This window comes from Papilio machaon, chromosome 20 (assembly GCF_912999745.1).
Source record: "Papilio machaon chromosome 20, ilPapMach1.1, whole genome shotgun sequence".
In the NCBI taxonomy this organism is placed as follows: domain Eukaryota; kingdom Metazoa; phylum Arthropoda; class Insecta; order Lepidoptera; family Papilionidae; genus Papilio; species Papilio machaon.
In genome coordinates this window covers 2,832,742-2,848,449 of record NC_060005.1, presented here as the reverse complement: position 1 = coordinate 2,848,449, position 15,708 = coordinate 2,832,742, and the positions used below count along the sequence as shown (strand labels likewise).

General features: G+C 34.0%; 3 protein-coding genes across 4 annotated transcripts; 2 read left to right on the top strand and 1 right to left on the bottom strand.

Annotated features, from left to right (window-relative positions):
- Positions 1-211: 211 nt before the first annotated feature.
- LOC106710038 (tubulin polyglutamylase ttll6) lies at positions 212-12,613 on the bottom strand. The gene is made up of 19 exons (XM_045682855.1): positions 12,416-12,613; positions 6,500-6,590; positions 6,155-6,326; positions 5,570-5,770; positions 5,377-5,469; positions 4,992-5,133; positions 4,714-4,829; positions 4,441-4,569; positions 3,965-4,118; positions 3,667-3,738; positions 3,341-3,507; positions 3,142-3,240; positions 2,659-2,785; positions 2,268-2,501; positions 1,823-1,963; positions 1,185-1,283; positions 888-957; positions 453-556; positions 212-319 (listed from the first exon to the last, which is right to left on the bottom strand). Exons 1-18 carry the CDS (start codon positions 12,428-12,430, stop codon positions 501-503), a joined length of 2,178 nt encoding a protein of 725 aa, XP_045538811.1. The 5' UTR covers positions 12,431-12,613; the 3' UTR covers positions 212-319; positions 453-500.
- LOC106710041 (DET1 homolog) lies at positions 7,643-10,352 on the top strand. Its single transcript, XM_014502014.2, has 5 exons — positions 7,643-8,008; positions 8,169-8,294; positions 8,386-8,609; positions 9,014-9,916; positions 10,117-10,352. The coding sequence occupies exons 1-5, from the start codon at positions 7,706-7,708 to the stop codon at positions 10,307-10,309; spliced, it is 1,749 nt and encodes a 582-aa protein (XP_014357500.1). The 5' UTR covers positions 7,643-7,705; the 3' UTR covers positions 10,310-10,352.
- LOC106710042 (nucleolar protein 58-like) lies at positions 10,671-14,067 on the top strand. Of its 2 annotated transcripts, none has more exons than XM_045682853.1 (4): positions 10,671-10,898; positions 11,221-11,417; positions 11,676-11,796; positions 12,779-14,067. In XM_045682853.1, exons 2-4 carry the CDS (start codon positions 11,359-11,361, stop codon positions 13,658-13,660), a joined length of 1,062 nt encoding a protein of 353 aa, XP_045538809.1. In that variant the 5' UTR covers positions 10,671-10,898; positions 11,221-11,358; the 3' UTR covers positions 13,661-14,067. The 2 variants fall into 2 exon arrangements, with proteins under 2 accessions (XP_045538809.1, XP_014357501.2); XM_014502015.2 differs by having other exon boundaries at positions 11,213-11,417.
- Positions 14,068-15,708: the final 1,641 nt, after the last annotated feature.

The window sequence follows — 15,708 nt, the reverse complement described above, 5'->3', positions numbered from 1 at the left end:
ATAATTTCTTGAATTTTTTTGAACATGTGAGAAAGTTGCCATACCTAGCTGATTGAGTATATAGAAAAAATATTAGTCTAGTATATTATTAAATGAAAAACATTCTAATTCATTATCCATGAAACTATATTTCTTTTAAAATTAATACAATAAAATGGAATTACAGTTTGTGTATAAATTTTTTATAATTATATTATTTAACAAAAATCTAAAATAAAACAAAGTTACCATCTATTGGTTACGTGGGCCGAGAAGAACCGAGCCATGTGTCAATTAGCTTAGAGAAATATAGGTCGATTCCAAACTGGCAACCAAGTAACTAAAACAATATTACATATGTCACTGACTGATAACAACCACCTTTTTTGCCACCTGCCTAGTTTTATAAAACTAAGTGACAAAAAATCTTAATTAAATTTTTTATTTAAAAAAATAAAAAGTTTAACTCTCACCTATTTCCATGTTACGTAGCAAATCCTTCACATGAGATCCTGAGACATTCAACGGCAAAATGGACGTCTCATGAAAACTGCATTGCGACACTCCACGTGAAACACTGGCAATGTTATATATAACAAAAAAAAACATTTACTTGCATTATAATTTAAAATTAACTTAATTATTTATAAATTGTACAAAGAAAATATCTAGACTGATAAATCAATCACGCGAAAAAGTCAAATGAACCCTTGACAAATGTAGATTTTCTGTTTATTTTTATCAACTTTAATAATTTCTTTTTAGCTTTTATCAGCTACTTCGTCAAAGTTGCCAAATTCTATCCAGGTTCATGGAGTCGTTCTGGTGATATTTTCTAATAAGCAACCATCCATTCAAACTTTCTCTTATATAATATTAGGTTAGACAAAATATATCAAAAAACTTACATTTGTTTACTTTGTTTACCTCGTTGCCTGGTTCATCGACTGTTGGTGTTTTTGCTTTCTTAGCGGCAATCTGCACACAAGAATTTGTTCGGTCCCATCATTTTGATACTTTTTATGTTCTATTTTTTTCTTATTTTTGTATGTAGCGTTGTCAATGTTATATTCTCTGCAGAAAAATGTTTTTTTTTTTCTTCTAAAAATTGTCTCTCTGATAAAGACAAATTAAATAATTGAATTTAAAGATTGAATAAGTAAAATTTTTTTCATTAATTTTTTACAAATTTAATTACTAATGACCTTCGGTGAGTTCGATATTGCAGTGAGACGACCGTAGACACCATATTTGCGTTCATCTTCCGGTCTCAACGTTCCCATTTTTTTCATCGCCAAATAGATCTTAAAACAACTTGTAACATTAGTATTGCTTGTAGCAAAAATACCACAACTACTGACTGAAATTTAAGCATTCAATCATTATCAGGTTTCTGTCCTCCATATCGATTTATCTTCCGTCATCTCAGTCGTCGCTCCCTTCTTGTTCATGTCACCTTTCACGGAATCCATCCCTCTCTTCCTAGGCATACCTCTACCGGTGAGGGTTACCCCCACACTCATACTTATTTTCCTTGTCACATACAACTCTTTCCTCCTCATGACATGCTCATACCATGCTAACATTTTACTTCTCAAATACTAGACATTATAGATTTGAGTATGTTCAATCATTATTAAATCCTGTGATTTCTATTCATTTTATTGGATCTGTACTCATTTTATCCGATATTAGAAAGGAGATTCTCAATTCCCCTGTATATTTTATGTCCAACCTCGGAACTCAACTTCTGTTAAGCCGATTTCTGAAGCTTGATTTTTTATTGAGGTGTAGTTGAATAGATTTAAACATAACATCTTTACCGCGTAAACGAAATTTTTACCTGTTCCAACATTCCGTAACTTCTGATGAGGAAATCTCTTTGAGCGAGCAAGTTGATACGTTCGCGTTCCTCCTTCTCAATAATAGGATCTGGTTCGAAAGAGCACAATACGTACGGAGGCTTTATTTCTTTTTCCACCACCTGTTAAATAATAGAAGTGAAGTTTTTAAGTAAATCTAAATTAGATATAACTCTTTTCAAATATCTTGTCGGCCCAAGGTCATCGGTGCGCTGCGCAGTGCCCCCCCCCCCGCACGCTCTATGACCCAACAAACCCAAACTTGTGTTCTGCGCAGCGACTCTCGCGATTTTAAGAGCCACCAAGATATCTAAAAACATGATTACTTATTTTGGAAGTATCGTGTATATATGTTACCTAATTATTGGCAGCTAACTGGAAATATAAAAGAGAAGAAATTGAAATATCAAGATTGAGAAAACTAACAGGTTGTGACTGTATAGACATTTTGTCTTTCTCTTGTCTCGCTTTCTCCTTATCTTCATCCTTTCGTTCTTTCTCTCTCTTCAGGTCCTTATCAGGACGTGGCTTCGGCTTAGGTTTTTCTGCGATGCTCTCTCCCACTGTACCGCACATGCTCTCGTCAGATTTCTTGTCGCTCTCTTTAATAGGTTTCATTTGCGATGGCTTTTTAAGAGCTTCGGACTTCGCTTTCGTTTGCTACAGAAAAATCTTATTATAATATACCAGATGTCACGCAAATATTTCTTACAAGTACAGGATAAATTTTGGATCACCATGATTGATGCCTGGGATGTATTCCTGGCTTTTGTATCAAACTGTTTTTGAATGATCACTAGCCTCTAGAGTCTCTAACCTCGAACTGTTCTCGTTGTTGCCTGGCGCAGTCGCCGCGGGCGCGCGAGGCCGCCGTGCCCGTGTACAAGGAGCCCGACGGCTGCTGGAACAGTGCTGCGTACCGCTCACCCTCGGGGTACACGCGTCTACACATTAGAGCTAGTATTAATGTTTTCTGATATCTTGGCGGCTCTAAAATTCTCGCGAGTCACTGCGCAGGACACAAATTTAGGTGTGTTGGGGTGTAGGGGGATGCGAGAGGAAGGCACTGTGCAGCGCGCCAATAACCTTGGGCCGCCAATATTTAAAAAAAGTAATAGTAACATGCAAATACTACATACAGTTGTTCTTAGCGGTACAATGGACCAATTTTACCTTAAAAAAAAGAGGCATAAAAAACTGATCGGACTTCTGCTGTTTATCTAGTACACTGCCGCACATCTAAAGTTTATGAAAAACATAGCTGAAAATATAAGTTTTTAAAAATTCAAATTAAATGTACCTAAAATTACCCAAATGTGTCTCCTCCCACTGTATCTGTGTCTGCCAGGGAGTTTTCTCAGGCTCCTTCTCCTCAGTGCCGGGACAACAATCCGGGAATCTGTTAAAGTCACTTATTATTTCATTAAAACTTAAAAAAACACAATTTCAATTTTGAAAGAAATGAATAATGGATACTTTTTACACTATTTAATACATACTTGTTGGTCTGCAGCAGTCTATCTCTTATTCTTCTCCGATCTTCTTCTAGAACTCGTTTCTTATCGCATTGCCATATGTTGAGCATCGTGAATGTGTCTGTGAGGAGGCTCTCTTTGACTTCGCGGTCTAATTGGGTGTCGGTGTGAAAACTAGGGGAATGGTTTACCTGGTATAAAAACAGAAAACTTTTGTAAGGACCGAAATTAAAAATATATGGTCAAATGTAGATAGAATTGTAACAAAGATTACTTGCATTATGTATACGGAAGAGATGAAGGGAGTTTTAATTTTGGTCTTATAGTGTATTTACTAAAATGTTACGTACTTCTAAAATATAAGGATGAAGCTTTTGATCCAAAAGTATGTCGAATCCGAGAATCTCGAAGCATGCGTGAACCTAAAAAAATATAGCGTATATGGAATAACAAGATTGTTTTTTTGCATAAAAATTAAAAATTTTGGGCGCCTAATTATCGTCTTATCTCCATTTACCACCCGTACGTAAACATTTTGTTATCTCAGTTTTGTTCAAGGACATGAAAGGGATGACAATATCTTGTAAGAGTGCTTCAGCAGTGACAATCTTCAGTTACAAGACACCAAGTAAGTAATATAAAGAGAACCGTATCATGTGACGGGAAGCAGGCGTGGTAGCTGTGCTTGAGTATAGGCCACGCGGCGATAATGGTCTTCACGATAACCTGGTCTATGGAGTACCACAGCCGGCTCAAGTCCACTCCTTGCGATAACAGAATTTTGTTCAACGTCGATATCTTGCTGACGTCAGGAAAAGGAAATTTTGTTAAGAATTAATTTACTGTTTAACTCATTTCTAAAGAACATTTTATGTTAACTACAAAAGAACAATTATTGTTAGAACTATTTTCACTTAGCCGCGCGTGCCTGTCATTTTGAATAGCAGTCGAGGATATCCCAGTGGAAATGGACACGCGATTTCATGGAAATCGCGGTCGCAATTAAGTGTCTCGAGCTTTACCACTTTTGTTATTAATAATGGTCACGTCAAAAACAATAAGATATATCTAGTATCTGTTTAAGTAATCCAAGAATTCTATAACGTTAAGGTATAAAATCTTACCGTTTACTACCCGCCTCCGAATCGTACACGTAAGTGCGACTGTGTTTGTTCAAAGCGTAATTTGTCAAGTGCATAAACACATTGGTCGTGTTATTAGCATTAGGATCCGCATATCTACTTGTTGCGAATCTAAAATTACAATTATTTGATATATCAAATTGTATTTAAAACACAGTTGTTAATAACGACCGTGTGATGTGGCATATTGTTATCTACATTATAACAGAGAGAAAATGGAAGGGATGATATGTTTTTTTTTTTGTTAATGCTTACCTAACAAGACCTTCATTATAGACGAATATTCTGAGAGGATCACACGACGTTATGAGAGTATACACTCTGATATCAAACTTGTAACCATCTACTAGGTAAGGCTTGGATAAATACACCTAGAAATTGCAAACAGCTTTTATAATCTCCTTCCTAATCCTGCCTTCTTATGATATATGTAAATTCGTATAATCTTCAGGTAATGTAATAGTAAATTACTGTCTACATTACACTACATCTACTACTATGATGCTACTAGTGTTGTTTATAGATAAAAAAACCTGTGCAATCAGTTTATCAGTAGGCTTAACGTCCTTTAATGATTTCGTCAAGTAAATTCCCCGACCCTGACTACCGCATTCCGGTTTAATTATAAACGTTTTATTTTTGTGAGTTTTTGAGTAGTTTAGTGCATCGCCGAAACTGAAAATTATTTTGTTAGTAGTTTTTGCCCGCAACTTTGTCTGCGCAGAATTAAAAAGGACGAAAAGTATATCGAGATAAATTTAAATAAAGAATAAAGGTAAAATTCATCGTTCTGGAGATGCCTTCTAACAAACATCCATCCATACATCCAAACATTTACATTTACAATATTAGTAAGAAGTAAGATAGAAGATTATTATCACAACTAGTACTGTGAACAACGTAAACAATATTTCTTACTCTGCAGGGAGACACCATGTTTTTGGAAAGAAATTGTATTCCTTGGGGTAAATTTTTTGCATTCTATTTAAGTTTCTCGCCAGTAAATCTTTCCTAAAACCATATATGATTAGTATTTTCTGTGCTGTGTACTTTTGAAGTGACTTTGTTGGATAAATTTACCAGATTAGTACCTAAAATGTTTATAGAATACCTGCAAATCTCCAACATTCCGGGGAAATGGTTTATGCGCTGAAACCGCTTCATTTCCTTGGCTCTCTCCACCGATACACTCATATCCGTCCAGTAGAAGTTCCACGTCTCGTCCTCCGACACCTCGCGCATGCCGAACGCACTTGCCACTTTACGAATTGACTCGTAGCGACAGTTCGTGAGGCAAACGGTTATCTGAGATCTATTGAGAATAAACATTTCAAAAATGCTTAATCTCTAGTATTATAGGGTAATCTTAGGTCAGTCAATGGAAGACGCCAAATCCAATTATGGACCATAGCGAGATGAAGCGATAAAAACGACAACTACTGTTCACCAAACGGATTTTTTATAAAGAGCTTTTCATAAGGCTGCGATGGAATACAGAAATACATGCAGACGAATACAAACGCGAGCTAAGCGAAAATCCACTTAGCGGCTAGCGTACAAAGGGAGTCGCATGGCCTACTTCCACTGGCGTGACTGAGACTGTAACATGATGAAACTAGCGCGCGGCCAGAGTCGAGCGGCAAGTCGCTAAGTGGAAATACGCACTTTAAACTGCATCCACATGCTGCGAACAAACCTTTTTCTTCTTTTTTTCTTTTTCGTTGTTTCTGGAGGTATGACCGGGGCGGTACAGGAAGTGGGCTGGGACGTGTCATCTTCGCCGTATAGTTTGTTATCATAGTTTCGCATCAACATTGCCATTTCATTCATATCTTCTTTGACGTGTTGCTCCATTACGAGTTTGCTTTCTATGGCGAGTAAACAAAGTTATTTAACTATGATAAAAACGATTCAGTTTCAGCATGGGTATATTAGTTCTATATATCTGGGTTTACATATATGTTTCGGTTTCAATGCAAGTTTAATCCTATATTCCTAACCGTCACGGAGTTGAAACTATACATATTTAAACTTGACTAACCTTCATTTTTATGTTTATTTGCATTGGAATGTACCGGTTTATGATTAAGAACTACGCATTGATCTTCGCCGTATGTTTGGTCGAATCCCAACTATTAAATGAAGAACAAAAATTGATTTAGTAATCAAATAATACGTTAAAATAAGGTAGCGTATGGATAAACTGACCTCCATTTGTTGTGAATTGCTAACTGGTGTAAATTAAATTGTGCATGAATTCATTACGTACAAACTTAATTTATTTAAAAATACCTTAAGGAACTTTAACCAAAAACAATCAAAAATTACTTAACGCCAAAATAATGAATTTGCATGTAGAACGCTATAATAAATAGATTACAGTTTAGATTTTGTTTGACTTTTGCCATAAACAAGTAATATAATTTTGCAACGCCAAAAAATCGTGAGTTTCTTTTTTTTGTCGACTCTTGACACCCCTTGAAAACCCTACAAAATATTGTATTGCCTTCCATTATAATAATATAAAGACTATCGTTATTTTCAAATGATTTTTGGTAAAAGAAGTAAATTTTAAATAAACTTTTTATGCAGTTCATAATTTTTATAACATTATACTTTATGTTGTAATATATATAAAATAAAGTGTCCCAAAACATATGACGGGTTGACGGGACATTTTATTTAATAACGTTAGATGTATATTTGAAACAGAAACAGTGTACACTAGTACTTGATCGACCGACAGGGGAAGTACCTATCCGGATAAAAATTCTTTGCCATAAGAATCCTTTCTCCTAATTTAAGTAAATATTTTGTACTGAGTTTTCTTAAGATTGAAATTAATGCTAATTATAAGAAAAATTTACTTAAACTTACTTAAAAACTTTACAAAAAAAATTAAAAAATTATAATAATAATAGCGCAATTTTCACAAGAGATCTTTTGCGTTTATCTTCTTTTGCCTCTCATACATGAGAAAAACGATGAGTGACAGTTAACATTGACAATGACATTTCCATCACTAAACTAAATGTCACATATACGTGTTTACTGTTTACATCGCATTTCTTCTGAACTTCTTAGTTTTATAGCGATAAAGTTATACGATCATTTTGTTATTCATTACAAATTAAATAAAAAAAATATATAATAAAAGTATTCTATATACAAAAAACATGAATAAGGTGCCCACTTTGTTGTAATTTTCTACTTGCATCAATTTAACATTTACCAAGTAAATAGTAAAATGGCATCTGTATACTACGAAGATGCTCCCCCGGGATCGCTAAACGAGGACGAGTTCTTTTGTACCGAAAGGATTGTACCAAGAAAAATTAAACCACAAAATATAGTAATAAGACTGATGGATAGAGAAATTTATGGCTCCAGAAAACCTGGATCACACTTCCATGTCGTCAGGGAGTTCTATCAAAATGTATTTCCTAACTTAACAATAGTGAATGTAGAGAAACCTCCTTGTTTCTTACGGAAATTTAGTCCTGATGGGAAGCATTTTATAGCATTTTCAGCTGATCAGACTTCTTTAGAGGTGAGTAAAAGAATATTTACTTTATTCAATTACATACACGCCTTATGATATTGGATACATGATATTAAAGCTACATAGGTAATATGTCCCACAACTATGTTCATTACTAATAAAAAAAAATTCATGTCACATGTTATGAATATATTATATGAATTTTCAGATATATGAATATAGAGGGGCTTCAGCGGCAGGAGATCTTGTGGCAGGATATCCTGCTGATTTATTAAATGCTGATGCAGATGTTCATCACAGAATACGAACTCACATATTTTACAGGTTTTTTAAGGTTAGTTTCCATCAACCATCATTATATAAATACAGATAATTTTGGCCATTCACATTAAACTGTTTAAGCGGCAATACTAATACAATTTCAGCCAAAATTTACAGTAAATGTATGCCAACAAAGACTGGTGTCAAGATCTGAACGTAACCCTGGACAACTGCCATTTATAGAGCAACAGTTGAACCGTGAATGCAGTCTGTTCACTGAGGATGGTAGATATGTGATAGTAGGCTCCGCAGCACACATACCAGATGACCTAAGGCCACACTTTTACCATATACATAGTAACAATGAAGCTGTTACACCAACAATTAGGTAATAACTTTTTATTCTGATGTTATAAATTGTTAAAATTAGGAAACATTAAAAAGCTAAAATCCATTAGCATTTATAGTTAGATCATAGAGTTTTTTTTCTATTTTTACAACTTTATTGTTTATTTTTTTATGATTACACTAGCTGTGGTCCGCGACTCCATCCACTCGGAATTCAAAAATAATGTAAAAAGTGGACTATGTGTTCTTTCAGACTATGTTCTACATCTGTGCCAAATTTACTCAATATCCGATGACCGGTTCGGGATACCTTAAAACAAACATCCATCCATCTAAATATTCGCATTTATAATTACAAAATTAATAAGATTTTCAAATTTCTTAAATGATTACCATCTTACAGTGTAAAAAGAAAAATAATGTGATTATTTCACTGATTTTCAGATCTGCACTGGAAGATTATTCACTGCACTTGGTAGACCTTCACCAAGGTAAACTTTGTGACACAAAGCATTTCAGAATTGACAAAATCTACTTGTCACACAATCAAGGTATTTATCTGTACAAAGAAGTGTTAGCAGTTCTCTCGGTACAGCATCAAACAATTCATTTGTTTCAAATTGTTGATGGAATGTTAATAGAAATAAGAAAAATAGGAAGATTTTGTTTTGATGATGATCCCTTTATTGTGAACTCGGTGTTTACACCACAGACTAATGAGAGACCATTCCATGAAGAAACAATAAACAGTTTAAAACACAGATTGCTTGTATTTCTCTTTAAAAGAGCAAAGAGTATAAGTGACAGTACAAATGATCCTTTTGAATTGAGAAAGTTTTATAAATACTTTGATATGTTCAAAAGTTTAAGGATGTGGAAGATGCAGCTTTTAGATGAAGACCATTTATTCATAAAGTATGCGAGTGAAGAGGTGGTGACTTTGAGAGTGGCAGAGCCTAACAGCCAATCATCATTTTTTGTAATCTACAACATAAGTGGGAGTAAAATATTGGCCGTGTACGAGAACACTTCAGAAGCACTGTTGCAATTATTCGAGAACTATTGTGATTGTTTTAGAAATGCAAGATTATGTGCCGATTCACAATTCACTTGTTCACCGTCTAACAATCTATATGCGAGGCTAACACAACAGAGATTCAAACAAACTATTGTTCGAGCTATATATGGTGGCCGGACGGAGGCAACGAAACGTATTCTTGCTCAGTTACCTATAAGTGCACAGTCATACAGCGGATCACCTTATTTAGATTTAGGTCTTTTTAGTTACGATGACAAATGGGTTTCTGTTATGGAAAGACCTAAAGCATATGGAGAGTATCCTATTAGGTATGCATTACAAATTTAATAATGTTTATAATTAATACATGTTTTTCAGTATATAATACATTTACATATGAGTTCGAGTTTGAGGCATCTTGTAGTTTTTTGTCGCAGTCACTTTATCAATAATGTTTTAGAAACTATTTTTTTGAAGCTATTTCCACTAAAAGTAAAATTTTCTTTTTGTAATTTATTATGCTTATCAGATTTTACGCGCGAGATTCCGGTCTGCTAAAGTTCAAGATCTACGCGGGTGTGATCGGTCAGTCTGTGCCGGCGAGCGCGAGGCGTCTCGTCGCTTTCACCTTCCACCCCACAGACCCCTTCGCGATCAGCGTTCAAAGAACTAATTCAGACTACATTGTTAACTTTCATATTAGAAATGCAGTCTTCAGTTGATATTGGTTTCCACAAAAAGTTTAATTTTTTACTGTATAGTATGTGTAATTATGTATGTTGTTATTTACTATATGTGTAAAATTAATAAGGATTTTTAATTTTTAAATTATTATAAAATATTTTTTTAATTTTTTATATACCTAGGTAAAAGTACACGGTTAGGTTTTTTAATGACTATTATGTGAACGTATTCTATTCTAATAAAAGATAATGTCTCGTATGAGGGAGTTTTTTTTAATTAGAATAACATAGGTATTTGTAAAGTTAAGGGACAAAAGTGTGTAAATCTCACGCAGTTTAAATAGAAAATAACTAATACTTTTTAGTCGTAACAGAAACGAGAAGACAAACTAAATATCATTTTGGTAATCAAAAATCTGTCACCTAATGACATTTGTAAGAACCATGGACATCTTTACCATATCAAAATAATATTTTCACATTAAAATAATATGTTAACAATGGCCCCGTTCGCAATATGTTTACTCGACTAAGTTAAGAAGGATGTTTTTCTCATCAACCATGCAACCTAATTTTTTCTACGGTGCTGGACCTCAAAATACCGTACCATATACACACTTTCAGCCACGTAAGTTTTATTTGGAAAGATATTTTACATTATATTTTTTTTAACAATAATTTGAGACAACTAATTGCATCTAACTGGAGTAGTATACGGTTAAACTTAAGGTCACGGTAGGAAAGTCGTATCGAGCTAATGCAAAAGAGTACTAAACGCAGGTGGAATATAAGCCCCGGGCATGTTTTATATAAAATAACTATATTGAACGCTGAAAAAATAATGAGAAAATCGAAAATTCACAAAAGATTAGTTGTTTTTTTATTTATTTTTAAATTTTTCATCAATCTAGCAAAGGTATCGGAATACTTATAATGTTTTAGCTGTGCAGAGCAACGTACAAAGTCCAGAAATTATAGGGGAGGGAGATGTAACATCTGTTGTCCTTCCCAACGGTAGTGTTCAGTATTTCTTTATCCCAACAATAAAACGCGATGTGTGGACACCTTGCGCGTACACTCCCCCCACGATGAACGTGAATTGGAACATACCTTCGCAAGCCTGGTTTATAAGGAATATATCAAACCCGTAAGTATTATTTCAGTTATAAATAAATCATTTAAACTTTTGTGCGACATTATTATAAAAGGTCGATTGTGTAGTCATTTACGTTAAAAAAAGAAAAAAAAACATTTTTTAAACATTATCCAACCTGTTATGTGCGTCGTGTTTCGCCACTTCCATAAAAATTGCATTACCCACGATATTATATGCATATATAAGAACTAGGTAGGTAGTAAGGTAGTCGATATTTTTGGTAATAACTAGTGGTCGTTTTTCTTCCAGGATAACGCCATCTTTCTGTTCCGGTCAGCAATATTTAAGACCATATGCGGAACCTTTTATTGCAAACATAATGCCTACCGATTGTAATACAAACACGCCTGCTTTAGGTTACACCAACATGGTTCGTCAAACATTTTAATATATATATTTTTTATATCTTGTAGTCTTATTTTCTTTTAATATGATTACTTTGAAAATTATACTTTTAAGTCTATAGACCCTGAGTACAAAAAAGTTTTTTGATTACTACCTCTAATTTTAAAGATGGTGATGGCTATAAAAAACGTCAGCTGCGTTAAAAATAGGGCTTTAGATATAAATATATATAATAATGTCAACGTAAATAAACAAGGTACTGGTTATCAACTGAGAAATACAATTAAGTGTACTTCTTTTTAAAAACGCAGATTACGGCAGTAAATCAATACTTTCAAGTCAAGATATCGACACCTTTGAAAGGCACATCCAAATTTTCAACCTTATACATAAGGTACTCAATTCATGTCAAACAAAATTAAAATAGTTGTGGGTTTATAATATGCCTAAGGCCCTTTCTACACAAAGCAACGTAAAACGTAAAGAGTTATCGAAAGAGTGAGAGTTTATGAAAATACTTTATTATTTTATCTATGCTTACGTCTTGAGTCCATCCATCCATTCAGCCAAGACCTACCGCAGTGTCTCAAGACGAAAGTCTACGACCAGTGTGTGTTGCCAGTGTTGACCTATGGAACTGAGACGTCTTGAGTACGCATCTGCAATTCCTCTGTCCTCTGGTGTTCATGGGCTTTAACGCGACTAGTTCGGTTGTTTCTTACCTTACAAAAGAAAAATCTCCGTATTCATATCAACACAAATTACTTATACTTTTTAACACGTGATGGTATTACCACATCTATTCATCCATGTTATATCATAAAGTAATATATTTTATCTGTTGAGTATCTCTGATTCTGAAATGTTAAGATTCATTCTGAAATGTACATTATTTATAGATAATCTCTCAAACTTTCAATGAGATAGAATAATTACTTTCTAAGAAAAAGGAAATACTGCAATGTTTTTTTTAAGTTTTGAAATATACCTACATTATTATTTTCCAGTTCCACTACGATAGATGTACTTCGACCTCAGACCTTCAATATTTTTATCCAAGAGTACTTTCGCGCCATCAACAAACCACCGATGTGAAAGTTAAGTCGCTTCGCAAACCAATCTGTCTCTTCGATCTCGCTTGTGACAAGCCGTGCCCCTGCGGCGTCGTCAGCGGAACCAAATACTACCAAGATGAATCCGAGAAGGAACCGGAGCACGTGTCAAGCGCCATGTCTATCGAGGGAGTGGAACGCAAAGTTAGCTGCGAATGCCCGCCCAAGGATAAATCATTAGGTAAAAGTGTAATCACATTACGAGATTCAAGCTTTGAGGAAGATAGCGAAGAGATAACGGTCGCTGAAAAAAATAAAATACACGAAAGCAGCAAAATGAAGTCTTTGGAAAAGGAAAAGAATAATTCGACGAGCAAATCGAAAGCCAAAAATTTCAAGATAGGTAGAAAGCCATCTCCCGTTGAAATAAACATAAAAGACACACCCAGTCAACGTGATTCAAAAAACCTGAGAAAATCGAGATATTATAAATTGGAAAAGAGCGAGGAGTCGAGTAGCTCTGAGAAAGAAAAGGTCGGCACCGATGAGCTAAAGCTAAAAAAACAGGTAAAAGATGAGAAGGAAAAGAAAAAGCGTGAGAAATGTCAATGCGAGGAAGATAGCGACTCAGACTCGAAACCGGCGGAGAAGGAAGAGAAACGCAGTTGCTGTTGCACAAGGAAGCGGTACAAGGGTGTGGCGAGCTATAAGGACAAGGAGAAGGCGGAGAATCAGCTATCGCTGATCGAAATCGTGGGGCACTGCGACGGCAGCTGCTGCTGCAGCCAGTGTGCTGCCAACGGCGCGCCCCAGCCACAGACAAAGTCACGAAAATAAAACAAATGTCATTATTCGTACATTCTTATCATACATTTTATCCCTTAGTGTTACATGTATTTACATATTTAAAGAAAAATGGTACAATAATAAACGACTCGAAACAGATTTCGGATTCATTGACAACTTGTAAGACATCGTAGACTTGTAATAATTGCGCCGACAAGTGTATAAGCTACTCGGGATTAATACGACTCTTTTGTGTGCGTTAAAATAATAAACAAGATTATAGTATATTCAAAATTTGATACTATAACAGTAGTTGTCTACCGCCGAAAGACGCCATTACATATTGCTATCTTTTTCATAGAAAATGAGTGGAATGAAAATATATGTATTATTCATCAGTCTATGGTAAATCAGGTAAAGACACAAATAAATTTAATAAAAAAAGGTATTACAAAACTAACTCCGGCGTTCAGCACAATGAAGTCGGCGAGATGTGTTGCATTTATTTATATTATTTTTATTCATACAATAATACTTTGGTAGAATGCAATTAACATCGCACAGTATATTATAGTTAGCAACTCAATAAATAACATTTGATTACAAAGATTCCACAAACCAGAACTATAATATTTGTCTTGTAAAAATATGGTTGCCATTATTCGATAAAATTAAAAAAAAAAAATCTTTTAACTGAAAAAAAAAAATAAGGTCCAAGCGAAAAGTATTTCAATATTGAATACAAAAAGCACCAAATTATCTAAAATTTTTTTTATTATTTTATATTCAGGTGGGATGTTATAAAACATACATTTTTATTGTAGCACGCAGACATCATCAGTGAAGCAAATATTTAGTCGCAAAATGTCTTTACACTAATTCCGAAATTATTTCAATATAATGGACAGTGAATATAAATAACTCGATAAAAATAACATAACACTTAAAAACTAGTATTGCATAAGAATACATTACACGAAACAAACTTCTCTTTTAAATAGCCACGAACCTGGACACGATCTAAAAAAAACTTTCGGCTAAAGTACACCTCAATGCTTGATTTGAAGAATCGTTAATTTTTAATATTAGCGTATTTACATAACAAATATAATTTTATTTTATTTATTTAAATGGATTTAATTTATTTTAATAATTTCAAGCATACAAGGTCACCTTAGTCTATTGGAATTTTTAATACAAATTATAATTTTTTTTAATTTGAGATTCAATTTTTATCCAATTTAATTTTGAACAAATGTTTGCCAATCTGGCAATACTCTATCCGATAGATTGATGAAGCAAATAAAAAAAAAACACATTATTCATAAGACAGATATCTACATTGTAAAATAGCACACAACCTTAAAGTTGGCTAACGCAACACCCACCCCCTTACACCCCAATTATGACTAATCACACCCCTACACTAACACGAAGTGCACGTAACCAATCCTATCACATTTACGTAGATTTGCTAAAAAAAAAAAACAACGCACGAAAAATATTCAAAATACATCAGACTTTAGTGCTAAAATCGTAAAGGAATGAATCGCTTACTAATATCATGTAAAACTATTCCTTCAACACGAAAAAATCTGGTAAAGAATAGGTATATATCATTGTGCTCAAATTTGAACCTTATCGAAAAATACAAGAGCTTATTTTTGATTGAACATACTATGTGCATACAATTTCTCAGTCAAGAATATCTGTTTAAATATATGAAAGAATATACAAACAATATAGTTGTAACATTACGTTGACTAGACAGTACGACAGTACCGACATACGGTCACAAAATTACGTTAATAACTTTGACAAGGCGTTGGAGAGAATTACAACTTATGTCAATGTACTCGGGAACAACTTTTAAACGAATGCAACTGCGTTCACATTCACAACGGCTTGTAATCCAAAAATAAATCATATAACAGTCGAAAACGATATCGTTTCGTCAAAAGTTCATCGAGAGTACACAACGAATAGACATCAAATATAATCTTATATAAAACACCATCTTTTTTTTTAAATTACATTTTAAGCGAGGAAGTGTCTTTAAATATTTATTATCAAAATAATTTAGTACTTACATGAAGTTT

Excerpts from the sequence above, each read along its gene's own strand:
- LOC106710042 (XM_014502015.2), top strand. The coding sequence starts at position 10,814 with ATGTTTTTCTCATCAACCATGCAACCTAATTTTTTCTACGGTGCTGGA. Across the intron at positions 10,899-11,212 it reads ATATACACACTTTCAGCCAC|CTGTGCAGAGCAACGTACAA; the intron begins GTAAGTTTTATT and ends ATAATGTTTTAG. Across the intron at positions 11,797-12,778 it reads CTTTAGGTTACACCAACATG|TTCCACTACGATAGATGTAC; the intron begins GTTCGTCAAACA and ends ATTATTTTCCAG.
- LOC106710038 (XM_045682855.1), bottom strand. Across the intron at positions 4,119-4,440 it reads TCGGAGGCGGGTAGTAAACG|CAAGATATCGACGTTGAACA; the intron begins GTAAGATTTTAT and ends TCCTGACGTCAG. Across the intron at positions 3,241-3,340 it reads AGACTGCTGCAGACCAACAA|ATTCCCGGATTGTTGTCCCG; the intron begins GTATGTATTAAA and ends TGACTTTAACAG.
- LOC106710041 (XM_014502014.2), top strand. The coding sequence starts at position 7,706 with ATGGCATCTGTATACTACGAAGATGCTCCCCCGGGATCGCTAAACGAG. Across the intron at positions 8,009-8,168 it reads CTGATCAGACTTCTTTAGAG|ATATATGAATATAGAGGGGC; the intron begins GTGAGTAAAAGA and ends ATGAATTTTCAG. Across the intron at positions 8,295-8,385 it reads TATTTTACAGGTTTTTTAAG|CCAAAATTTACAGTAAATGT; the intron begins GTTAGTTTCCAT and ends ATACAATTTCAG.